This window comes from Anthonomus grandis, chromosome 1, assembly GCF_022605725.1.
Source record: "Anthonomus grandis grandis chromosome 1, icAntGran1.3, whole genome shotgun sequence".
In the NCBI taxonomy this organism is placed as follows: domain Eukaryota; kingdom Metazoa; phylum Arthropoda; class Insecta; order Coleoptera; family Curculionidae; genus Anthonomus; species Anthonomus grandis.
In genome coordinates, this window is record NC_065546.1 from 11,492,344 (window position 1) to 11,519,615 (window position 27,272).

General features: G+C 32.9%; 1 protein-coding gene and 1 long non-coding RNA gene across 17 annotated transcripts in view; both read left to right on the forward strand.

Moving 5' to 3' along the window:
* Positions 1–22,818, forward strand: part of LOC126734247 (glutathione S-transferase 1-like) — an 86,500-nt gene extending 63,682 nt beyond the window's left edge. For 15 of the 16 annotated variants that reach the window (XM_050437803.1, XM_050437810.1, XM_050437787.1 and 12 more), the window contains exons 3-4: positions 16,149–16,349; positions 22,309–22,818. In XM_050437803.1, the coding sequence (XP_050293760.1) occupies positions 16,149–16,349; positions 22,309–22,644 (537 nt within the window). In that variant the 3' untranslated portion in view covers positions 22,645–22,818. The remainder of the gene's footprint in view (positions 1–16,148; positions 16,350–22,308) is intronic. The other variant, XM_050437900.1, reaches the window with a different exon arrangement.
* Positions 9,859–12,333, forward strand: LOC126734339 (uncharacterized). Its single transcript, XR_007660028.1, has 2 exons — positions 9,859–10,557; positions 11,644–12,333. It is a non-coding gene; the product is annotated as an uncharacterized LOC126734339 (long non-coding RNA).
* Positions 22,819–27,272: the final 4,454 nt, after the last annotated feature.

Genomic DNA, 27,272 nt, shown 5'->3' on the forward strand with positions numbered 1-27,272 from the left:
GCTAAAATTCTAGTAAATTTAAGTCATTTACGAAAAAAACGATAAATTAAATAATACTTTGACACCCTGTATTTCAATTACTATTAAAGTATGAATAAGGCAAGTTGACCTTAAACACGTTTTTTTGACGTAAGGAACCTACTGTTACGTTCTATGTCCCATTATTTTCGGGACACCTTGTATAAGCAAATTGATAGGTAACGTAACATATAAGCCCAAGGAATAAAAGTTATTCAAAATTGACCACTGTACTCGGGTGGCCATTGTGACCTGGTCTCCCCTATTCTTCATTCTGGTTTGAACCATCCCCGATGCCCTTAGGTGGATGCCAAAATATTTTAATCAAAACTATTTTAACCAAATACATACACAGAAGCACACCTTTCTCAAACCCCATACTCTTTCATTCCCAACCCATCCGAGGACCTAGTAAGACGTACAACACCATAATAAGTATTTCTTAAGATCCTTAACCACCGTATTACCTGAGAACGTTATACCAAGTATCCAAAAGCATGTTTTTCTAATATTAATAAAACCTCAGAAGCCATACGCGTCCGCAGAAATATTCGTTTTAATGTCCAAACATATGATTTATGATCATTACGTACTTGTACCTTCACAAAACGTCTCAGGGAATAACATTTATCGCTCACACTCACAATTTATTATTACAGATAGATCTGATCTATTCAGTTGAAAGTGCTTAAAGGCCTTTTCCTTTTTATGTGTTATTTATTAGCTCTCGAGAATAATAACTGGAAAATCTCTGTTTGCACTTCTGCTCAGATGAAACACACGAAACAAAAGTTTAATTCAATGTGACATACAGAGCACTACGCGCATTGTTAGCATTAGAAAAAAAATACACTGTAATTCTATGCATTCAAAGTATAAAATGACTGAGAAAAAAAATGAAAAAATGTCTTAAAGAGGTATCAGATTTATCGGAAAAAAAATTACAATAAAGAAAGTCAATCGTCTACCAGTTTGCCTTAGACGTTGGTCAATGCGTTTAAATTTCTTTTGATTTGGAATAGTGCGATTAGGTAATCTTTCTTTATACAACCTTTTTGCTTCCAATGCATTGCAAGGCCATACATAAGATGATCTGGATACTGAATAAACGTGAATTTCAAATTTCGAATTAATTCAAATTAAATTCACCAAAAAATCCAAAAATCAATAAATTATTTTCAAAATAAAGGATCAATGTATTAACAGCGTAAAAGGTAGCAAGTTTTAAAAAAAAGATATTTGTTTATTCTGTAGTACAGAAACGTTTGCAAAAATGGTGTCTTTAGAAAAACAAAAAATACCCTAAATAAAAAGATGCAAAAACATTTTCGTTTACATTCTTTTTCAGGTTAATTTTTTAAGAATCGTACTGCATTTTTAAAACATTTACCTTTTCATATTAAACAACTTAAAATGAAACGTTTCTGTTGTTTGAATAATTGTGGCATCGTTGTAAAAAATAACATATGGTTCTTTTTAAAAAAAAAGGTCATCATTTTAACGATAATGAACAAGAGGCTCTTTTATTTAGTTTAAGGTTTAAGCTACTAGTATCTATATTGATGATTTCAGTCTTTATCATACAGGATGTTAAAAAGTTAAGCATTATAACGGACAACCTAGTCCGCCCCTGGGAAAATAAACAAGGTAAATATGTTTTAAGGACTCCCTTTTTAGAGGTCTTTAGTAGCGTTGATCACGTAAATTTTTTATTAAATTGTACCAAGTACTTCAAAAGTTATATGAGAAAAACCGATTTCTAGCAGCGTCTTTTTCGAAGTCCCATATTATTTTTTTATTTTCTACCTGAATCCGAGACATTTCCCACATTTTTAGGGATACCTTATACATATATGATGTTGCATTTGTACTGCGATATGTCTCAGAAACATTCCGGGAATATACGCAATGAAATATCATTACATTATTGGTACATTTCACGTACATTCCTAACTCCCGAGAGCATTTTGTGGGTTGCCTCGCCGCGCCCTAGCCATTTTTGCACTTTCATCGATTTATCTTGGCAAATTAAAATACTAATAGAGGTTATTAAGTAATTAGGATTCAATCTGTGATAACATTCTGACAGTTAATGGCCTTACAGTGAAGCACTGATAAAAAAATATGATATGCTTAAAAAAAGTAATTATATGCAGTAAATGACATAAATTAAAGTATATTTGCCTACCTTTTCAATAAAAGGTTTTTTAGTCAAAATAATTGAAATAGTTGAATAAATGTTTTGAAGTTTTTAAATATATAAAATGAAATTACAGTATTAGACTAAAGTACACTCATAATAGAGAGAGATAATTCACAAAATTACAAAATCTGATTTACCAAATTAGCCAATGTCAGAAATTTTTTGTTTTATTTCTGTCGCAAAACAATTTTAACTTGGGCGCGAGAAATTTTATGCTAACTGCATTAAGTATTTAGCTTTTGAAAATTCAATTTTTCCATTACCAATATACGTTTGCATGTAGTGTGATGTATTTTACGTAATAGGATTTGATCAAAAATTTAAATACATTTTTCGTCAAAAGTTTTTAACAGAACAAAAAGATTTTTTCTTAAATTTAATATAACGTAAGTTATTGTGGTCGGCGATACCTTAAGCCTGTTGGCAGTATTCGCCTTCGCATACTGGAACTCCAAAAGCATCAATTATATCTTTTTGGAGTACCAATGTTAGGTTTCTTCTAAGGGTTAAGTAAATATAACGGTTATGTTGTTGATTAGGTTACACGCCTTTTGCGACTTCTCGATCTATAGTGAAGAGAAGAGAATTATTCTGGAGGTAATGATTCCTAATGCGAGATACATCACTTTGCGAAACCTGAACTATCTTAGCCACGAACCTTTGAGAGAGGCTTTTTTAAGTAGGGCTTCAATTCTTGCAATGTTGATCTTATTTATGACTTATCGAGGAATCTTTTCACGTGAATTTGTTAAAATAAATTAGTCTTGACCTTGATAATCAAGCTAAAATTGAACAAAAATAATTAATAACGTTTTTGCCGGGCAACCAATATGCAACGATTACAAAATATAACCATTGATAAATAATCTCACAAAAAAACTGCAGACGCTTAAGAATTGCTTCGTATAAAAACAAGGTGATGATATTTTTTAAATGATATGATGATATTCCTTATATATTATAGTTAAATATTCTTAAGCTGCACGTATTTTTTTCTTTTCTATTTATGACTTTGCTTTGTCATTGTGTATGTGATTTGGTTTGCATTAAAAGTATTTTATTATATTGATTTTTATTAGATATTTTGATTGTTATTTTATTGCTTCTTTTTTAGCATTTGTTATGCAATGGTCAGAAATTTGAAACAATAAAAAAATGTATAAAAACTAAATATAAAATTGTATTTTATTTACGATTCAAACTTTAATTTGTTATTGATTCATTTCTTGTACGCCCTATTTAGTTAAAAAATCTATATATTGTTTCACTATCACTGTATTTTATTCGAATATTGCATTTTGCATTATGTCATTCTGTCACATTTACTTGCTTTGTCAACAAGGCTTGTTATGTTTTTTGCTTTGATTTCAATAATTAATTATTCTAAAAAAAAAGTGTTTTTAAAGGAAATAAATATTGTAACGGAATTCAGGAACACACTTTTAAACCAACTCCATGATTATCTTTATGATTCTGAATGGACAAATAACAGTACGGATGTGAATATTTTGTCAAATATTTTTGTTGATAGTATCACAAATATATTAAATTCTATGTGCCCAAATAAAACCATTGTTCTAAAACAGAAATATTTGCAAAAAGATTGGATTACGTTTGATATCCGTGAGAAAATGAATGTAAGAGAAAAGTTATATGTTAGGGCTGTTGTAGAAAAAGATGATGGAGTATGGATGGAATACAAAAGAGTACGAAACTTATTTGTTAATCAAATTAAAAATGAAAAAGATAAATATTTTAGAAAAGTTATTGATGAAAATAAAAAAAATCCGCGTGAAATGTGGAAAAACCTCAAAAAGTTACTTCCTGGAAAAAATATTTTATTACCAAACGAAATTAAATTTGATGACCAAATGATTTCAAATGAATTACAAATTGCATCAAAATTGAATAAATATTTTATAAATAGTATTATTGATATTATCAATAGTATTCCAAATTTATTTATAAATTATTTATTTCCAAAATTTATTTCCAAATTTATTATATTTATTTTCTCTCTTATGACACCTTTATCAATCCCCCTAATATTCAATATCCGGAGTTCTCAAATTTTAAAGAAATAACCCTAACTGAATTAAAGATAATTTTGAAAAACATGAAGAATGTTCGGAGGCGGCGAAAATGGAATTTCAAAAAAGGTTTTGTGTAAAGTATGTAGTGTGGCTGGAAATCGACTTTTAAATATAGTAAATACATTACTCTCAAACGGAGTATTTCCAGAGGCTTGGAAAGTATCAACAATAATCCCTGTACCAAAAGTACTAAATACTATTTCCCACAATGAGTTTAGACCAATAAATACCGTGGAGGTTTATGAGAAAGTGTTATAAATTGCTGTGAAAGAACACTACAAGAATACTGTGATTCTAACGATATTTTCGTGATAAATCAATCAGGTTTTCGTGAGCATCACTCATGTGAATCTGCTGTAATTAATATATGCGATAACTTCTTGAAAGAATTGGATAAGGGCAACTTTGTTCTGGCTGTGTTTCTCGATTTTAAGAGAGCATTCGAGACTGTAAATAGAGCTAATCTGTTAAAAAAATTGGAAAAGTTGGGTATTAAACATAAAGTTTTAATGTGGTTTAAATCTTACTTACAAAACAGGTCGCAAAAAGTCAAAAAAGTCGCAAAAAGTTTAAAAACAGTGTGTCAGAATTACTAATAAACGAATATGGAGTACCTCAGGGAACTGTTTTATCTCCCCTGTTATTTCTGTTATATATTAATGATATCGTCAATGTTATAAGTGGTTGTAAAATAGAGCTTTTTGCTGATGACACTATGATTTATTTAATCGAGAGGGATCTAAATGAAATGCAAATAATTCTTAATAATGATTTATCTAATTTATTTAAATGGCTTTGCAGTAATAGTCTTTGTTTAAATACATCAAAATCGAAATTTTGTTTATTTGGGAAAAAGAGCAAATTAATGCACATCAATGTGAAAGATATTAACATTGTGGTAAATAATGAAAAGATAGAATATGAGAGTCAAATTAAATACTTGGGAGTAATATTTGATTGTAAGTTACATTTTTATGCACACGCTGATTACATAACTAAAAAATTTTCCAAAAAAATTGGTTTCATTGCAAGAGTAGGAAAACAATACTATAAACTGTAATGCTAACTTGTAGAAAAATATTGTCTATTTTTCATTAGATCATACCTATGTTTGGTTAAGTTATTTTTAGCAGGCCTTTATAAAAATGAATATGAAAAGAGTTACATTTGTATATTATAACGATTAATTTACGGCATTTTTTTAAAATATTTATTGATAAGCAAAAAAATAAATATTATATTGATAAATAAAAACTTTTTAAATAAAAAAGTTTTTAGTGAAATCATTGCTGTAAGTACAAATATTATATAAAATATAACAACATTCCGATATCTCCATATAGGCGTTCCACTGTGCGTCGTTTAATTGTTTCCAAGGGTTTTTAAAATATTAATAAAACTGTAAGTTTTTACTCTAAAAAAATGTTATTGGTAGCACACTATAGGTAATAACAAAGCATTTTAAGATATTCATATCAATATCTGGCATGTGATGACCGTTTTCATTGACGCACTGTTGAAGTCGTTCACGAAAATTTGTCTCCACTCTTTCCAATAGATCTCTATTGATTATGCTGACTTCGCGACGAATCGCTTCCTTTAATTCATATAACGTACGTGGCTTGGTCTCGTAAACACGCGACTTAAGGTATCCCCACAAGAAAAAATCGCAAATAGATAAGTCAGGAGACCGGGGAGGCCATAAAATGTCGCCAAACCGGGAAACGAGATGGTTAGGAAACAAATGGCGAAAAACAGCTATAGATGCTCTGGCGGTATGTGCCGTGGCCCCATCTTGCTGAAACCACAAAACTTGGATATCCACGCCTCTTCTTTCTAAGTAAGGAATGAAAAAGTTGTTAACCATATGAATTTAACGATCGGATGTTACAGTAACGGTAACCCCATTTTCTTCAACAAAATATGGTCCAATGATGCCAAATTTTGTCACCACGCACCAAACTGTTACCTTAGGGCTGTGGAGTGGTTTTTCATGCATTTCACGCGGATTCTCGCCAGCCCAGTAACGACAATTTTGTCTGTTGACGGCGCCATTAAGGTGGAAAACGGGCTTCATCACTCATAACTAAAGAAAGGTCTCAATTTGTTCATAAAGTTGAAGCATTTGTTGAGCAAACGCCAACCGTTGTGGATAATCTCTTACATTTAATTCCTGCACAACCGCTATTTTGTACGGATGAAAATGTAATTCGCCATGTAAAATCCGTCTTACAGTCCGATTTCTGATTTGAAGTGTCTGATTTCTGTTTGCTGAATGACGACGAGTAGAGCTAGTGGGCTCTGCAGCACCGCTTATCTAACCATTTTAACGTTCTTTTGAGTACGCACAGTACGCTGGCGGCCAGGTGGTTTTTTTTTTTTTCATTATCGAGCCCACTGTTCAAAGATTATGAACCCAACGTAAGATCGTGTCTCGAGCGGGGACAGAGTCATTTCGATCAACATTGAATCTTCGACGAAATTCACGTTGAACTGCAGGCACCGACCCACGCCACTTCTAACAAAACAATGGTAAGCGAATACGCGTTGTTCTAACGTCCACGGCTAGATAGTTGCGACTGAAAGTGAAATGACGGAAATTTTTGAGTCAAGAAACGGATTGTAACATGGTGTACGCTCCTCCCTTTTCCAATGGCCGCATACTATCCAACCTAAAAACACTTAGTTCCTATGCCCCACCCTGTCCTTTCGCCATTCCAGAGAAGCATGGTCAGTCAAGGATGAATCGTTGACCATACAAATATTTATGGAAATGTGCAAGAGCTTCTGCTGGAAATAGCTCTCGTTTAGTGACACAATGGTTTCTTCTAGTTTTGATAGCGTTTTACTGAAATAAGATATCACTTGCTCGCCATCTTCATATTTTTATGATAGGACGGCTCCAAGTCCAACATTGCTTGCATCCGTATCCAAAATAAAGGTTTGTTTAGGAATCGGATACGTTAAAATTAGAGATGTGCACAGTGCTTTTTAACCCTTAAATTGCTTCCTCACAGTGTGCTGACCAACTAAATACCATTTTGTTCTCCGTGAGCCTATGTAGAGGTTTTGCAAGGTTAGCGAAATTTCTTACAATCTGTAATAGGTACAAAGTCCCAGAAAGGTTCTTAACTGGTGTTGGTCAATGGGTCATGATCAATTTTCGATTGCTTCTACTTTATCTGGATCACTCTTGACCCATTTTTCTGATATTACATGGCCAAGGTATCAAACTTCTTTTTCAAATAAGCAACATTTTTTAGGACTTAGTTTTAGGTTGGCCTCTCAGAGCTTAACAAATGCCTTTTGAATATTCTTTAAATGATGTTCAAATGTTTTTGAAGAAATTTAGGAACGCATTTATTGGCAACATCAAGAACTATAACATGACTCGCGTTGGCTGTCGTTTAATTGTTTCCAAAATAAAAACTGACTAAACAATAATTAAAACTAAGTAGAATGTCACAACGCTTCCCTTTTAAAAACTCATAGAACAATTCAGAAATGTTTAGAATTTGATTTTGAGAATTTCAATTGAATTTTGTTTTTGCCGAAAGAGGCTAATAACTTTAAGAGAATACTGACAGTCAAAGCAAACAAGTATACTACTAAGTTTACAATAATACAACCTAAATAAGCTAAATTGGGGCCCTCAAATAAGATGACCTACTTAAAAACTAGAGACTATAGGTAGATGAAAATAGTAAACTTAACGTAAGTAGAACCCTAAATAAACCCTATTAATTAACTTTAACTACAAAATACGAATAAAATAGTAAAAAAACTAGGAGAATTATTAACGTATTTACATTTTTATAATGCTTAAATATATTCATTTTCCTATCTTAGCAGTAATTAGTTAATATGTCGATAAAAAGTTAAATATGTAAAAAATTAAAAAAACTTTAATAACAGAATATCCAAAATAAATTTGCCATATCTGTATATTGCTGATTTATAGATAAAAATTACAATTGAATTATCTGTTAATCCAAATAGGTTCTTTTTAAATATATTAACACTTATTAGGCTTACCGCACGTTTACATGTTTATGAAAACGAAAATCTACATTTATAATAAAAAAATATATAATTTCGTAGCTATAAGGGAAAGCTGTTTCGCTTTTATGTCACAAAAATACGTTGAAATATTATATTCAATTCGCTACCTGTAAAATATATTTCTTTTCAATATTACAAAACTGCGTGACGGCTAAATATTAAACTGCAAGTACTTATATAGTCTAATAAAATAAAAGAAAAATTTAGAATAAATGAAATTTAGGTATACTTCAAAATATTAATTTTTAAAATAGTTAGACAGTATACCTTTATTTCCATCTAAGGCAGTTAACTTAATATTGCCCTCTCAAATTAATTAACGAAGTTTTAAGAAAGAGTTCTTCCCTTTCTTAGCGTTTGAGGTACGTTTATTAGAGATTCCGAACAACAAAAATTCTGCGATGACTCGAAGTATAAAATTGTATTTTAATAAAAAGTCTCATAAATATATAAGGCAGTAGGTTTAAAATTTTAAAGTAGAAATTATTTTTTTCTCTGTAGTTCCTATTTTTTTTAAATATTAAATTTTAATCATTTGTTATGTTTAGTTAGTTTTTTAGAATACGTATTATCTGTAAAGTCTAACTTTCGATTAACTTTATTTTAAACTTAGCACGGCGTTTCGGTTGGAAAGTGTCTCCAACCGTTATGAATTACGTAAACTAACAACTATACTAAAGATGTGTGAGGTCCGGTTATGTATGAAGCGCATTAGATCTTATAGTGCCCTGAGAGTAGGGGTCTCTAGATATTGGGACTATCAACACTGGGCTGGGTGAAGATTCCTTGGTTATGGGTGAAGTAAGTTTCTTCCAGGAATTTTCTTTTCTTGCAATCATCTCTTTGGCACAAAATCTTTGCGTTTGTCCAATGTATGTTGTGGCCATTGGACCAAGTTCTCCTAGTTCTGATCTTTCCTGTTTGGGTCCACTTTCGATGTTCTTTTGACTTGACTTCCAGTGATCGCTTTGTGTCGCTTATCTTAGACTCTCTACATTCACAAGGAATTTGGTAAAGAATACTTAGTCGTGGTGTCCAATACATTCTGGCTTGGGCTTTTATACTAAATACTAAGACAACCACACAAGGTATGGTTGTCTTGGTTTTCGAACTGAATGCAGTTTTGATGTTAAATTTTCTGACAACTCTTCTGATTTTCTCCGAAGTTCCTTTGACGTATGGAATCACTAAAAAATCTGTAAGATACCTACTCCAGGTGGTGTGGCTCTTTCCTTGTTATCTCTGCTGCATTCCTAATAATTATCCTTATTAGTTTGCTTGAATACTCGTTGTGTTTTAAGTCTTTCGTGATATTCTCTATTTCCCTGATGACGTTAAGAGATTTTCCGATCCTGTCTACCACTTTCAAAAACATACAGGTACTATGTTTTTGAAAGTAGTAAATTAGATCTCTGAATTCGTTTTTCAACCAATTTGTTTTCATAAATCTGTAGTAGTTTGTCATTGCGTTTAACGGCCCGTTTTCACGCTCATGCAATTTGCGCCAATTGACTTGTGCATGCCCAATTCGCGCAAGTAAACTGTTGCACGAAAACCAAAATCGTTCATTTGCACAAGCCAAAAAGCTTGACTTGAGTGAATCTAGCTCGATCAGATATTTTGCATGTGGTTGGCGCAAATGCATGAGCGTATAAGCGACACTCCAACTTTTTAAACAGTTTTCGATCGCGCACATGCACTTGGACGCCGTTTTCTTGTTTTGACAGGTTTCCGCCGGGTTTAAATTTTCGGTATTGTTTTTGCTCTGTGTTTTCGCTGGGGTTTTCGGATATTTTGGGTAAATTTTTGATGTCAACTAAAGAGAGAGAGTTTATGGGGGAGTTTATTGAGCTTTATAAATCGTTTCCATGTCTTTGGAAAATAAAATCAAAAGAATACAGTGATAGAAATGCAAAATCACAGGCATATGAAATTCTTGTTGAAAAAATGCAAACGGTTGATAGAAAGGCAACCAGGGATACGGTAGTTAAGAAAATGAATTCAATGAGAACCACATATAGAAAAGAACTAAAAAAGGTTCTTGAATCTGAGAGGTCCGGTGCCGGAACAGAAGAAATATATGTTCCACATTTATGGTACTACGAGTTATTGAGCTTCCTACAGGACCAGGAAACTCCAAGAGGCACTTTATCAAATATGGACGAAGAAAATGAAACTCAGGTAAAAACACATTCGTTTATTAACTTTTTTAACTTTTTTTTTTTTAAGATCATTTACAATTTATTGTTAGTTATAGTATACTCGTATAAGTATATAGGGCTGCCGTATTTACCTATATAATATGTACTTATACCTTAGTTAATTTGCGTTATTATTTTGAATATATATCATTTTATGTTGCCACGATAATACTATTAAAATAGTTTTTAAAACTTGTCCTCACATCTTTTGCTTCGGCACTGTGATGGCGACTGTGACTGCCCGCGAGATTTAATAAATTCTCAGGTTGTGTCCGCAGTCCAGGAGTAGTGGTACCAGTTAAAATATCTTCAAAGTCAAATACGTCATTAGGTGTATATGAGTTAGCCGAATTTCTCCTTAAAAAATTGTGAAGAGCACAACATGCCAGAACAACTTTGTCGATATTATCCAGTTTAAAATTAATGGATGTATGGAATATTCTAAAACGGTTAGCCAAAATTCCAAAGGTGTTTTCTATAATGCGTCTAGCTCTAGATAAACGGTAGTTGAATATTCTTTTTTCATTGTTAAGCTCTCTTTGATTATATGGCTTTAAAAAGTCAAGTCTCATTGCAAAAGCTTCGTCTCCTACATAATTTAAAGGAGATTGACCTGGTACAACTAATTCTGAAGCCAGTAAATTTACTTTATTCCCGATTAAACCTTTAATAAATTTAGTATTTTCAATGACTCCTCCATCAGATACTCTGCCGTTTGTTCCTATATCGCAGTATATGAATTCATAGTTAGCATTTGCAATGCCCATCAAAACAATACTAAAAGTTTTTTTATAATTAAAGTAATATGAGCCACTTCCAGGGGTCGCTGTAATTTATACGTGCTTTCCGTCTACAGCACCTAAACAATGTGGAAATATCCATTTCTCTTAAAAGTCCAACGCAATATTCTTCCAATCGGCTGTAGTTTTAGGAAACTACAAAAAAGAGCATAATATTATTTATAATGTCGCGTGCTTCTAACTATAGCGTAATAAAACAAGTTACAAGCTAGTATAATAATTATTATAATATACATATATGTAATCTGTACTTTTCTTGGTTTTAGGTTTCTAAAATACATGAAACTAATGAAACTCAACAGGACTTTATTGATGATCATCTATCCGAACCACACACGCCCATGCCAGTATCTGAATATTCTGAACCAAGTACACCTCGTCCAGCGCAACCAAAAATATGATGACGTTTTGGATACCATTCAGAAACGTTTTGCAGTGCCTTCAAATATTGATGATAAGTTCAATCATATTGGATTGGCATGGGCATCAAAATTAAAAGAACTTTCTCATGAGCAACGCATTCACGCTGAGAAATTAATTAATGATGTTTTTTATGAGGCTCAGTTAGAAACTCTAAATCGCCACTGTGCCATAAATAGACAACTGCAACAACAATCACAGGTGTCAAGACAATATTTTCACCAAATGCAACCTGCATATCAGCCACCTTCACCAGTGACATGGCATCATCAGCAACAAATTCCACAACCAGTGTCTCATTAGAATCAAACGCCTTATCAACTAGATTATCATGAAAATCAAATTTCTCCACACCCACAAACAGGATCTAATTGTCAGCAACCTAAAGCTCCAAGAAATTCTGAATTACCTCCTCCTGAACAAGACGAAGACAGTGAATCGCAAACTGCTGCACAATTTTTAGCGAATTTTACTAATTCTAGCGTACAGTAGATATAATAATAATATGTTAATAATAAGTTTTACATACCTTTAAATATTCTTGTTTTAATACTATGTAAATGGCATCGCACGTCTCAGGAGTTATCTTGCTGAGGGCGGATTTAGAAATACACGTAGAAAACTTGAGATCGTCATAGGTTCTACCAGTTGCCAAAAACCTTAAAGTTGCCGTTAATCTTTCATGTGGCGTGATTTTCATAACACGCGATTTCATGCGACAACTTTTCATAACAGTATCAGTTTTTTGTATTATTGGTGTAACTAAATGTAATAAATTTCGATAAGTCGTCTCATCCATGCGCAGGTAATTACGAAAATCGTCTGGCTGATTAACTAATTCTCGAATTAAATTAATATGAGAGTAAGTTGCTCTCTTTTCAATCCAAGATTTATTTGGTCTCCGCTTTTTTGGCTCTCTCAACTTCTGTATTATTAAAACGGCAGCTACTGCAAGTACTTCGTCTTCCCGATTCAAAGCTTTACTTTATTTTTATGTTTCTATGCTCACAAACTCACGCCCTAATCACTGGTCACTACACATCAGAATACAACTGGTAACTACTTGTGCAATTTAAAATGAATGAAAATGAATACACCAAAGTTTTATTTGCGCAAATTTGCATGTGCAAATCTAGTTTGCGCAAGTAGCATGAACGTGAAAACGGACCATAAGGCTAAGCAAAAAGTTGGGATCCCCTTTCCACAAGAGTGTTTTAATAACTTAAAAGGATTTTGGATTTGATAATATATTCTCCAATTTATTTTATTGAGTGATTAATACGATATTGTGTGACCAAATGTAAAAGCTAGTAACAAAAAAAAATATTTTTTTTTTACTTTTTTTAAGTTATAAAATATTCAGTTCCACTAACAAAAACATAAAAATAGGAATGTTTTGGAAGTGTTTGCAAAAAGACTTTTTTTTGTTAAAAATTTTTCGGCCCCAATTGAGAGATCCATAAATGTTAGAATATTTCATAAAATATGTCTTTAAACCCAAAATTCGAATCAGTAACATGTAAGAGCACTACTACTAGTTGGCTTTATGGCAGGTTTATGTTTTATATAAATGGGTATCACATATTGATACATACACGGAAAATGGGTATACATACACACGGGAGCTTCTTAAGTTCTAAATGTACATTTTAATGAAACATTCATTCTACTATCGGTATACCAAAAGGGCATTATGTGAAAAATGAAGTCATCTGAATACAGACCTTAAGGGTAAATGTTTTTTAGCTTATCCAGATTTCATCATATGAATTTTAAAGGTATATACAGGGTGTTTCAGAACTATGGGATCAAACTTCTAGGGGTTGTTCAGTGCAACAGTAGAATCCATTTGAGTATAGGAACCCATGTCGGGAAAAGTGTCACTACGTGACACATTTGTGCCACTATGTGCCACTATGGCCCTAAGACGCGTTTAAATTTATAAAAAATATTAATTACCTAAATAGGATCTGATGCACTTATTTTTATCTTTTGTATATGATACCATCACAACAATTGTTCAAAATGTCTTCCTCCAACCTCAATACACCGATTTAAATGCCGCACATGATTTCGGCGGACTACACTAAAAAATTGATCCTCGTTTTGAATGATTTCAAATGCTGCTGTTATTCGTCCAATTAAGTCTAGCTCTGATTCTACTGCAGTTTTACATGTCCCCACAAGAAAAAATCGAGCGACGTTAAATCGGGTGACCTAGGAGGCCAAGAAACTGCTCCACCTCTGGCAATCCAACGGTGCCCAAACCGCTGAGTCAAATACTCGCGTACTTGTACAGCAAAGTGAGCCGGTGCTCCATCATGCTGAAACCACATTTGCTATCTAACGTTTAGTGGAACATTTTCAAGGAGTTCTGGGAGAACTTCCTCCAAGAATGCAGATAAATAGGTCCTGTTAACGGTTCCGGTAGAAGGTATGGTCCAATTAAATAATCATCAACAATGCCTGCCCATACGTTGACTGACCAACGATTCTGATGTTTTCTTGGAAAAATTGCATAAGGATTTTCTTCGTCCCAAACATGGCTATTCCTACTATTAAAAATACCGTCTCTTGTGAAGAGGCTTCATCGGTCCACAAAACATATCGTAAAAAATTTGGTTGTGCAATGATGTGATCCAGAAGCCATCGACAAAACTGAACTCTAGGATGATAATCGGCTGCAGTCATACCTTGAACTTTCTGGAAGTGGTAAGGATGGAGTTGTTGCTCGTGTAGTACCCGCCAGACAGAAGCGTTACTCGTATTCATATTTCTTAGCGAAGTCACGTGTGCTATTTAATGGTTCATCGGCAACTCGCTGAAGCACCTCTTCTTCAAATTCGACCGTTCTTACGGTTCGAGCAACACCAGTATCATGCACCTTGGTCTTAAACATGCCTGTCTTAATATTTTTTTATAAATTTTAACGCGTCTTAGGGCCGTAGTGACGCATTTCCGGATATGGGTTCCTATAATCAAATGGATTCTTTTGTTGCACTGAACAACCCCCAGAAGTTTGATCCCATAGTTCTGAAACACCCTGTATATGCCTGAGTTAATTAAACTTTTTTTTAAATTTTTGTCTACGTGAGTAAACTTAAATTAGTTGTTATCCTTAAGCAATAAGAATTTAATCATCACATTCTCTGTTCTTATGTATTCACTCTGTATTATAATGCCAATCAGTAGATGTGCAAAATAGAAACTTCCCCTTTCCTAAACATTCTAAATTAATAATTTTTCTGGCACATCATACCAAGTATTAAATTACTGCAAAATCTTCTAGTTTTCAATAAGTTGTAAATGAATTCAATTAAAGTACTTTTTTAATTAGTAGATATTTAAAAAGTATCCAAACACAGTCATATATCAATGCAGAATAAGTACTTATGTCTATTTAGAACTTTACTTTGAACAACCTGTATACTCGCATTAAAGGCGAAATTCATTATCTTGCCCTTGGTTCATATAAAAAAAAACAAATACAATAAGTTGAGCACTAATGATTAGAAAAATGTACAAAATAATATGTGGGCGCCCGTCGAGAATAGATAAAATAGAGGCAAGAAAGTCTGTTCAAATGGGATTTATACTGTCTGGCTGTAATTTGTTTGGGAGAAATAAAGCATTTGTGCTTTTAATAAACTACACTGTAGTTTTTAGTAAATAATTTACAGAATTTCTAAATAATCGCTTCTCGTAGAAATTCTGGATTAACTCTAATTAATGTTTCATATGACTATAAAAATAATGAAAAATTTTTACAAAAACTTTAAATTAAGTACCACGGTCAATGGTTAAATAAGTAATAAATAATTAATTACAATAACCCTATAATGTCTATAGGATTACCATACATGTAGATTAAGCAATAAGCTTATTAAGACCAACAAACTTCATACAGCAGTTATGTATGAAGGAATTCAGAAATCCAATTATTGAGTTATGTGAATTCCAATTATCCAGTTGTAGTGGTAATTTAATTAGTAGGTTCGTGTTTTGGAATCTATCTGAACTACAGAATATATGATATTTAAGAAAACGTTGGTTTGGAAATTTGAACAAAACTTTTGTTACACAATACCCCAAGAAACGCAGTATTAATTAATTAAATCCATCATTAAAATTAACGTAGATCATTTATTTTTGTTAGTAAACAAATGAGTTTACTTATATTATAATAAAACCATTTTTCCTACTTAAAACGGTCTTTGGGGATAAAGCTTCACTGCATCGCAAGTTATTTCTTTTTCGTTTCCATTAAAATATTTTTAAGTAAAAACTACTAAGCATCAACATGCATAATCAACTAAATGCAAAATAATAAAAAAGTGTTATTTGTTTCTAGATAAATCCAGACTGTACGATTCCGACCCTGGTAGATGAAGATTTTATCAGTTGGGACACTCACGCAATCTTAAGCCATTTAGTGGCAAAATACGGAACGGATGACAGCCTATATCCGAAAGATTCAGAAATGAAAAATAAAGTGGATCAGATGTTGTTTATGGAATCGGATACCCTTTGTCCTCGAGTGGACGGTGTTATTGTAAGAATTAATCATTAACTAGAATGTAGTGTTTTTTTTTATTTGTAAGTATATTATTAGGGCTGTGAGAGGGAATATGAACTCTATAAATGAGTGAAAAAATTATTTTCTTTGTCTGCATCTTTTCTGTCTAAAAAAATGTGTTTCAAGGTGGAAGTTTTACGCATCGCTTATTTATTTTTTATCACATTATTTTTCAAAATTAATTTTTTTTCCGTCAGTATCGTTAGAAAAAAATGTAATCTGCTTGACAGATATCCATTCATATTTACCTTTTTTTTTGATAACTGAGTTTTTTCCGTAATCTGATTTGATTCCGTGCCCAAAATCCTTTGCGGTTTGCGGGACCGTCATATAAATAAAACCTCTTTCTTGCCGTGAGTCAGTTTTATGACTTTATTCTTGTCTTTAATTTTTGTATTTTAGTTAATTAATTGAGATTTTATATTTATTTTCTATGTATGCAATTAAGTTTTGTAATTTAATCAATATATCTATAAAATTGGCTCTAGCTCCGTACAGTGTATCCAAGATAAGGATTTCTATCATGGGAATCTTGGAAAATAAAAGAGATACGAAGATGGTTAAATTAGAGAAAATTTGCGCATTTTTAAGCCTAACAATATGCCGTTTATAAAGTTTTAAAATTCGGAGTAGTTCCGGAGATATGCATGAAAAACCGAAATTTACCGATTTCGTTTTTATTTTTTTGACGTTATTTAAAGAGATATGGAAAAACAAAAAATACTTTCTCACGGCTACTTGTTCAGCTCTACAAAACTGCGTTGAGAGATTTTTCGTACGACGTTTTATTTCGGAGAAGCCATCATCAACTTTATTTATTTATATGGCGCGTAAACAAGTATACCCTATCTAAAATGGCATATTTCATTACGAATACAACGATGTTTGACCCAATATGATTCTGCAATATTTAAATTGCAAAAAAGTGTTTTTGTGAATTTCCTAACGATTCGGTGTCGTAGGCGGTGTAATAATGGCACTAAGTATGGAGTAGTAGTCTATTATTACTCTCGTTTCAAAAATATTAAATTAAAATCAGATTATTGACGATTTAAAAACTTTATTCATAGGTATATCATGTGTTAGTTAAACAAATTAGTTAAGAATTAATTACTAGAAACCGAAAAAAACTAATTTAGATTATAGATAATGTTGAAACAAATTACCATTATTCTCCAAACACAGAACGCCATCTGACTATCGAATTTAAAACACTTTTTAACCTATCAGGTGTAATGCTCTTGAACGCTTCAAAAACTATTCTTCTCAGCTGAAAATCGAGCGGAATTATGTCCCGCAAACAAGGGGGCCACGGAAATGTTGAAGATGGTACATACCTATTCATTTTCCCCAAAAATCTATTCGACAATATACTCGCACACGACTAGGGCATTGTGCGCTATAGCACCATCCCACTGAAACCAACAGTTTCTAACCTTTGCAAGCGGTAAGTTAACCAAGGATTCTTCCAAATCACTTTCCAATCACTTGCGATAATGCTCCGGAAAAAAGGAATTTAAAAAAGGGGCCTATTCAATCTGTTCCAAAAACCAGACCCACATATTAAGACCAAAACGGTACTGATGTGTTTACTGAAGCTTGATCTCGTCCGATCGATAATCCTGTAGGAAAATATTTCATTTTCCTGGTGTACCATTCATTAAATATTCTTCGCCTTTCCTCGTTACTTGGTCTAAGGCTTTGACAGATTATAAATTTGAACAGATAGAATTTCAAATTTTTTTTCTTGGAACTATTTTTTCAAAATGAAATGGGCTGTAGATTTTGGTATATCAATGGTATTGGCATTTTTCCTAACAGATATTTCCGGATTTTCAGTTACAGCTAATAGTGCATTACTTTCTTTTTCTTCAATGCAGAGCTTATTATTTCATACTAGTTTCTTGAATGCACCATACTGCTTAAGATTCGCCAATCGTCCCATTTTTGTACTGAGTTGTTTTCTCTTTAGATAGTTATTTAAATACATACGACGAGCTTCAACGGCGTTGTTGTATTATAGAATATAACATTCCAACAAAACAATTTTAACATCCCAATAAAATTATTTCGAAATTTTTTCAGAGCTATGGTTTCACCGGCTACTACACCGAAATATTAATAATTAATTTAATAAAAATCCATTTTTTCCCAATTTAAATATTGCAGAATCAAATTGTGTCATACATCGTTGTGTTCGTAACAAAATATGCTATTCAATACAAGGTATCCTTATCTTGGACACACTGTATAGGGTAATTATTAATAAAATAATGGCAAAATTTTGAAGTATTTCATTATAATTCATTACTCTTCGGCACTGCCAGTAGTCTCTATAGGTGCAAGTTTTTATTCCATACAGTTATGTATTTTGTATTGCAAAACTTATATTTTTTTGGTGTATTTTGTTTGAAATAAATAAACCAGTCAATTTTCTAACATGACCGAAATATGCCTATTTCATTAATTTTTCGAAATTTATGCAATATATTTTCAGGTAATGTTATATGGCCTTTACCCCATCTACAAAAGAATGATCTTGTTATCATATAGTTTTTGAAAGTGGTAGACAATGGTAATGTAGAAACAGGTAGTCGGACTGACATTGTCTTTGTTTTCGTACAACACGGCCTTTCGGTCGGTAAGTATCTCCGACCGTTATCAAGTGTAAACTAAAGCAATTTCCTATTCTGCAGGCGTATATATGATTGATATGATCAATGAGGCGTGAATTCTGATAATGCGTGAAGAGAGCGTCTGCTAGAAGCGGTCTCCATATGTTGGAAACATCCACACTGGGTTGGCTGAAGACGCCCTGGTTTTGCGTTATGTAGGCAGCTTCCAGAAATTTCCTTTTTCGCCAGTGTGATTTCTTCCTTAGGATTTTTGTTTCAGACCTGTGAATGTTATGGCCGTTTATCCAAGCATGTTCAGCAATGCCTGATCTGGCTATTTCTCCAGTGGTCGTCCATTTGCGATGTTTCTTGGTCCTAACTGCCAAAGGTCTTTTAGTTTCGCCAACATATCAGTCCCCATAAGCAGTTTTTGGTGTCTGCTGTAGATCTGGTTTTGTTTTGTAAACAGAACTTCTTATTGTATTGCCAGATCTAAAGGCGGTTTTTAGATTAAACTTCTTAGCAATTCGTCGGATTTTCTCGGGTGTACCTTTTATACAAGGTGTCTACTATAAAAACCGCCAAACTTTAAAAGGTGATTAAAGAAGTCATTTGCAACAAAAAACTCGTATAACATTTTTTCGAAAAGTTGTTAGTCCTTCTGGTATTTAACATTTTTTTTTAATAAAATTTCTTTGTTTTTTTTCATGTAAACAAGAATATCTCCGTTACTCTTACCACCACATAAAATTTAGATATACCATCTGAAAGAGAATTAAATTTGCTATAAGATGGGTATATTTAAGTTTTTGAGTTTAAATTTATATTTCAATTTTTTATACTGAGTGTTATGAGAAGTTAAATGTAATATTTGGGAAATGTATAAAATTAGTGGTATCTTCTTCGTTGTCGTTTTACTAAAATTTGGTAAATAGAGACATGTTTTTTTTTTCAGCAAAAACTACTGCATTTAATATTTGAATATTCTTTAACTTTCAAATGAAATACTTACTCTTATGATAGCTATTTGTTTTCACAGCAATATCATGGGCAAAAGAAAGAAAACCACAAAAATTGAAAATTTTCAAATTTTATATTCCTTGATTGACCAAAATTAAAAAATCAAAATTTCATTAAACAAACCTAAAATTATAACAGTTGTTCAAAATGTCTTCCCTTTTGTTCAATACATTTGATGCATCTTCTTCTGACACTATCAACAACTCGTTCAAGTTCAACGCGTTTTTGTAGCATTTCATTGCAACACACACTAATTCAATTAATTAGTTCGTCTCGAGTATTAATGTTAATACTATAAACATTAGATTTTAATGTGCCCCAGACATAAAAGTCAAAGGGCGTAAGGTCAGAGCTTCTGGGCGGCCATCTTACCGGATCGAATCTTTCGATCCATTTCTCCCCAAAGCATTGATTCAAGGAATTTAGCACAATTCTGCCATTATGGGCTGGGCATCCGTCCATTTGAAACCAAAGCTCCTGTCTAGCGGCTAAGGGGATTTCTTCCAGAAAGTCAACAAGGTCATTATTTAATAAATTTGAAAACTCATTGGAATTGAGCCGATCAGGAAGTATTATAGGCCCGAAAAGGCGACCTCTCATTAATCCTATCCATATGTTGACCCTTATCTCATGCTGAAACAACAGTCGCATGAGGGTTTTTTGTATGCCATATATGGTTATTTCTTAAATTCATTATTCCCGCTCTTGTAAATGTTGCTTCATCTGTCTAAAATATTTGATCTGTTCCCCACTCTTGCAACTTATTCACGTACTACCTACAGAATTGAAGCCTCACCTTACCATCCACTGGCAATAAATTTTAGACTTTTTTCAAATGAAACGGATGCAAATTATTTTTTTTAAGAACTCTATGTACAGTGGAATGGTGAATCCTTAATACAGCACCAAAACCGGCGAGTACTTCTAGATCTATCTTCTGTAACAGCTCTCATAATCGCAGGTTCTTGTCTCCAGCATTGACCATTTTGACCACTTTCTCTAATCCGCAAACCTCGAAAGGAACCAGTTTCCCCACAACGTCTGAACACTTTTGCAAATGTACTTCTATGGGATTGCCGTCTATTAGGAAAACGAAGCGCATACTCCCTTGCTGCCTTCCGCGAGTTTCCATTTGCGACACCGTAAATAAATAAGAGGTCCCGATATTCAATGTTTGTAAAACTAGGCATTATTTTTTTAAGCACGTTTAAATCAAATTACTTATTTAACTACTTTAAGTCGAAGTGAAAACCTAATGACAGTTCTTGCCAAATTGTAAATATCTATGATTTTGTTTTAAAATTAAGTAAAGGTTTATGAATTTCCTTCTTTTGCGGATTCACTGCCATTTACAAAAGAAGGAAAACCTGCCTTTTTTCTTAAAGAATGAATATCGCGATATGTTATTTGTTTACGGCTTCTCTAATGGAATTTTGTGGAGTTGATGTGTTAGGGAAGATAGATCTACAAGTACTCACCGCATTGGTGCTCAAAAGATCAAGAGATATAAAATTTGAAAATTTTCAATTTTTGTGGTTTTCTTTCTTTTATATTGCTGTGAAAACAAATAGCTATCACAAAAGTAAGTATATCATTGGAAAGCATATTAAATGCAGTAGTTTTGCTAAAAAAAACATGTCCCTATTTACCAAATTTTAGAAAAACATACCACTAATTTTGCACATTTCCCAAATGGTACATTTAACTTCTGATAACCGCCGGTATAAAAAATTACTTAAAAACTTAAATATACCCATCTTATAGCAAATTTAATTCTCTTTCAGATGGTATATCTAAATTTTATGTGGTGGTAAAAATAACGAAGATATTCTTGTTTATATGAAAAAAAAACAAAGAAATTTGATAAAATCAAAAAATGTTAAATACCAGAAGAACTAACAACTTTTCGAAAAAATGTTATGCGACTTTTTTGTTGCAAATGACTTATATAAAGTTTGGCGGTTTTTATAGCAGACACCCTGTATAGGGGATTGCGAGAAGCCCAGTTGATTCATCCTCTTGCTTGGTTCTGGTTTCCTTCGCCACCGACCTCTGGATAGTTTTTTGGATAACCATTCTGCTGCAGATCTTTAGTAAGTGCTACTTCCGCCTTAAAGTCTGCGTATGACAGATAGTTTACACTTGATAACGGTCGGAGATACTTACCGACCGAAACGTCGTGTTGTACGAAAACAAAGATAATGTCAGTCCGATTTTCTGTTTCTATTGTTATCATATACTTAAAATTGATTTATGTTTGCTGGGTACTCATTAACTAATATAACACTATTTTGTTTCAGCAGGCCATCGTAGTGGAAAATGAAAAGGAAATACCTACAGAAAAAATTAGCTCCTTAACTGAATCCTATAAAATACTGGACAGCATATTAGAAAATAAAAACTTCTTGACAGGTGACAATCTGACGGTGGCAGATCTCTGTTGCGTGGCAACAGTCAGTACTGCGACTGTAATTACTCCCATATCGACTGAAAAGTATCCAAATTTGTCTCATTGGTACCGCACCTGCAAAAATCTGGACTACTACGAGGAGACGAACGGGGTCGGTCTAAATAAGTTGGATGCCTTGGTGGAACTGAAATTAGGCAGGCCGAGGACTAAGGATTTCTGCGCATAGCACTTCTTGTGAATACTTTTGTGATATTTTGTACAATTTTTACTCTTAGGCTATTCTTAATTGTACTCTATTTATTAATTTGTTTGTTACGTTGTTACGTATTTATTGATGCAAGTTTGACTCTCAATATGACTATTATTATTATTAATAAACGCACAATTCTGTCAACAACAACTTTGTTTAACTAACTTATATATATATTATAACTTATTAATAAAATATGTAAAAATAAATGAACAAATGCCATCAAATTTAAAGAAATCTGGCAAAATATAATATTTTTCACGGTATCTGGGCAAATGAGTATACATCCAAAATTGAGAAAATTGTGTTTTTCTCAGAAAAGAGATTAATCATTTAAACTAACTAATTTAGGTATATGTTATAATATTAAATCTATATGTTACATGAAATCGTATTGAAATTTTATGTAGAATTCGAAAATCTAAATTACGATTAAAAAAAAACCCTACTATTAAAAAGAAACTCTTGTAGGGGGAGTATGGGAAATATCGACCACTTAAGAAAAAATAATTTCTATTAATAATATATTAGGTATTGTGTCCTAATTTTTTCAAAAAAATATTAGTTTTGGGAATAGGAAAATAATGCATAAGTAGCAAAACATGTTTTAAAAAAGTTTAAGTTTCATTGAAAAAAATAGTGTTACCATATCTGGTCGATATTAACCATATGCGTTGGGTAATATCGACCACCTGGCCGGGTAATATCGACCGTGCAATATAAAACGAGAAATACAGTATACACGCCTTTGTTTGCTTATAACGTTTAATAGGTATAAAATAAATTCTGGAAAACAAATTACCTTATAAACTAAATAAACTTAAATATAATATACTCAAATAAACACTGAAAAATTACCACTTTAGGGTTGGCAAAAATAACACCTATGTGATTTCCACCCCGGCACAATCAGCGTGCGAAGATTTTCCACAAGGACAGGTCACCCACCATTCCTTATCTTTTCCAAATTCCGTACATATGATGCATGGTTCAGTCGCTTCTTCCAGTTTTTGTATTCTTTTTTTCTTCGTTCTAATTACCAATGCTTATTTTTTTTTTGTTCCTTCTAGCTTTTACTTCTTACTTTCTGGCCTTTACTTCCAATTCTTCTTTGTTGGGAGTTGAAGTAAAAAATTGAGAGTGCGCTTTCTTTCGGTTATTTTCTACCGATCTTAAAAAGTGTGGCCTTGGTTGAATATCTTCAAATGAGATAGTTGTACCAATGGTCCTGTCTGGTTCATTATCGGTGTCCTCATCGGTGAAAGAGATTAGACTTGCTTTCGAATAGCTGAAATCACTATCACTTTTATTTTGCTGTGGCTTCTTGAACTGACACAATCCAGATGGCCCTGGTTGAGGTTCGTTCATATCAGTAGTTGATGGGCATATGTTTTTTTTTCTTTGTCGATATTGTTATGTTTTTTGCCTAATGTTTTGTTTTTTACTTTTTCTTGTGTTTCGTTTCCTTCCTCTTCTTCAATGACAACAAATTCTTCTTCATTTATTACCTCTCGATTCATTGGGAATATTCCTGTAGTCTCAAATCCTTTTACACCTTTTTCTATTGTAGCTGTTTTATTGTATGCTTTTTTAAATAATTCAGCAATATCTGTCTGATCAATTTTTTGATAATTTCGAGCCTTTAAGAAATAATCACACTCACGATTATACGCGGTTTTTAAGGGCCCAAAAAAGCAAACATCTAATGGCTGCAACCTGTGTGATGTGTGAGGAGGTAGGGTTACTATGTCTATTCTATTTTCTCTACAAAAATTGTAGACATTTAATGTGCAATGGCTGGAATGGTTGTCGATAATAAGTAAGACACTATCATTAATTGAGCACTTAGTGTGTGCAGCAAAATGTTGAAGCCATTCCAAAAAGATTGATCCACCCATTTTTAGAATTTTTGTAAATTGCATTTACTGGGCCATTTTTCGTAAGCTCATACTTCATTCTTGCTCTGCCAAATATAAACATAGGGGGAATATAGTCGTAGCACTCGTAATGGCGCCAACTTGACGTTGTCCTTTGACAGCTAGAATTTTGGGGGGAATATGAACAGGAGTTATTCCGGTTTCATCTGCATTTTAAATGCGGTCAGCTCTGAATTTATGAAAAGCATAACGTTTGTGACATAATGTTTTGTATAAGATTTTTAGTTTTTAGTATAAGCATTTATTTTAGTTAATTTTCATCTAATCTCTTCTAATATGCACAATAACTAAATATGAGACAAACAAATTAATAAATATTACATTCATAATATTACATCATTAGTAAATATAAATTCAGAGCTTGAGAGAGATTCGTAAAAAATAAATCAACTTCTTTCTTGTTAAATCCCTTGACTCAATTTAGCGATGTACTTTCAGGTCTTCTGAGGGAGATCTGAGGATGACGCTTCAAGAAACCATAATACCAATCATTGCCACATACTCCTTTTTTCTTTTTTTCTTATTGAAGTTATTAGGTATATTATTAGATTGTGCAAATTGAAAGGCAATTTTCTTGACTTGAAACCTAGACAACCCATAAAACATTTTAGACATTTTAATTATATAGTTTGCTAGGTTTTCCTCTTTAACAGCACTTAATACTGTTTGCCTTCCAAGGCGCATTTTACATTATCAACTTTTCCCCTAAGACGGTCTTGTAGAGTTCCATAGGGCACATTAATAGGTTCTCAGGGCCTTCTTTATGCCTAAAGTATTATTTTGAACGGCATCAATGGCTGACGTCATGTCTTCAATATTCCAGGAAGCTCGATTAGTTTTCCTATGGTATTTAAAAGGCATGTTGAAACAAATCTATTAAGAGAAAAAAACTTTGTTAAAAATCGGGTAACCAACCAACGTCGGGTAAAACCGATCAGTATGGTCGATTTTACCCGATATTATAGTCTGATTACATTAACCTAACCTACAAAAAATCAAAAAGATTTACATGGAAAAATTTATAAAATCTATACTTCAAAAGGTGTCATCTAAAATATAGTATCAAAAAAATGCCCTATTTTACAATAATTTTAACATATTTACCTATTTTGTGGGACAAAAATAATACATAACACGCTGGAAAAACAACTTTAGCCCTAGAACGGTAGCGTACGTAAAATTTACGTGCGCATTCATATCTTTCTTCTGTGTAGCGCCTACCTCTTGATCGATATTTTTCACCTCTCACCAGTGCTTGCGTGAATATCATACATCATACCTGGCGAAGTATTTAGTCGCCAGTTAATGTTTGTGCACAGCAGGTGTATTATATACAGCATAGTATATGCTGTTTTAGGAAACGCAATACGTAAAATTTACATGTCGATACTATTACGCGAATATTATTAGCCGACATTTTTACGTGTCGCTACCAATAACGGGTAAAATGTCTAAACGGGGTTTAACTGATAAAGAACTAGAAAATCTTCTTTACGAAAGTAGTGATAGTGAAGTTGAGGATGAAATTAAACGCGATAGGTCCGATGACGGTACCGAGTCAATAGATGATGCTAGTGACACAGAATGATTACCAATAGAAGAAGTAGAGTATAATCTTACACGTGGCATTCTAAACCACTAAAAAATGATAACGGTAAGACAGCATCAAAAAACATAGTATACGTTAAACCCGGCCCATCACCTGAATTACGGAGTATTCTCGATCCTTTGCGAGCTTTTCAAACATTTATTTCCGACAATATTCTTAATCAAATAGTAGAATTTACTAATCAGCAAATCAATTTAGGGAAGCAGAAATACAGTGCTAATGATGCAACTTTTTCCGAAACCAATTTGGAGGAAGTAAAGGCACTAATCGGTTTATATATTCTTGCTGCAAATTTTAAAGAAATCACCTTAGTTCAACTACCATGTTTGACACATCTTTTTGTGGTTCAAGATATCGTGCTACAATGAGATGATCGACTGATCGACGCATCTCCCTACATCGGAAAGTCTACCCAAACTAATGGTCTTCCATTAGCGGAATATTTTGTTGAAACCTTGACAAAATCCATCCATGGATCAAACAGAAATGTGACGATGGATAACTGGTTTACCAGTATGCCTCTTGCCGAAAAGTTGCAAAAAGATCAATACAAACTGACTGTAGGGGGCACTTTGAGGAAAAATAGGCGGGAAGTTCCAGCAGAACTTATAGAAAATACCAAAGACAGGAAAGTACTCACGTCAATGTTTGGATATTCTGAAAAAGCAACAATAGTCTCGTATAAGTCTAAAAGCAATAAACATGTTTTACGGCTATCAACTATGCACGAAACAGGAGCTATCAATTCAACAACGGGTAAACCAGAAATAATTCACACATACAACTCAACAAAAGGAGGTGTAGACACCTTTGATAAGATGTGTAAAAATATGAATTGCAATCGCAAGATCAAAAGATGGCCTATGTGTATTTTTTATAATATCTTAAACATGGCCGGTATAAATTCATTTGTTATTTATAACCACAATGTTATAGTACATGGTGGTAAACCAGTGCAAAGGAATCAGTACATGAAGGATTTGCATATGGAATTAACACGGCCCTGGCAACAGTCTCGTTTGATGCAAAACCCACGTTTTAGTCGAGGTCTACGGTCT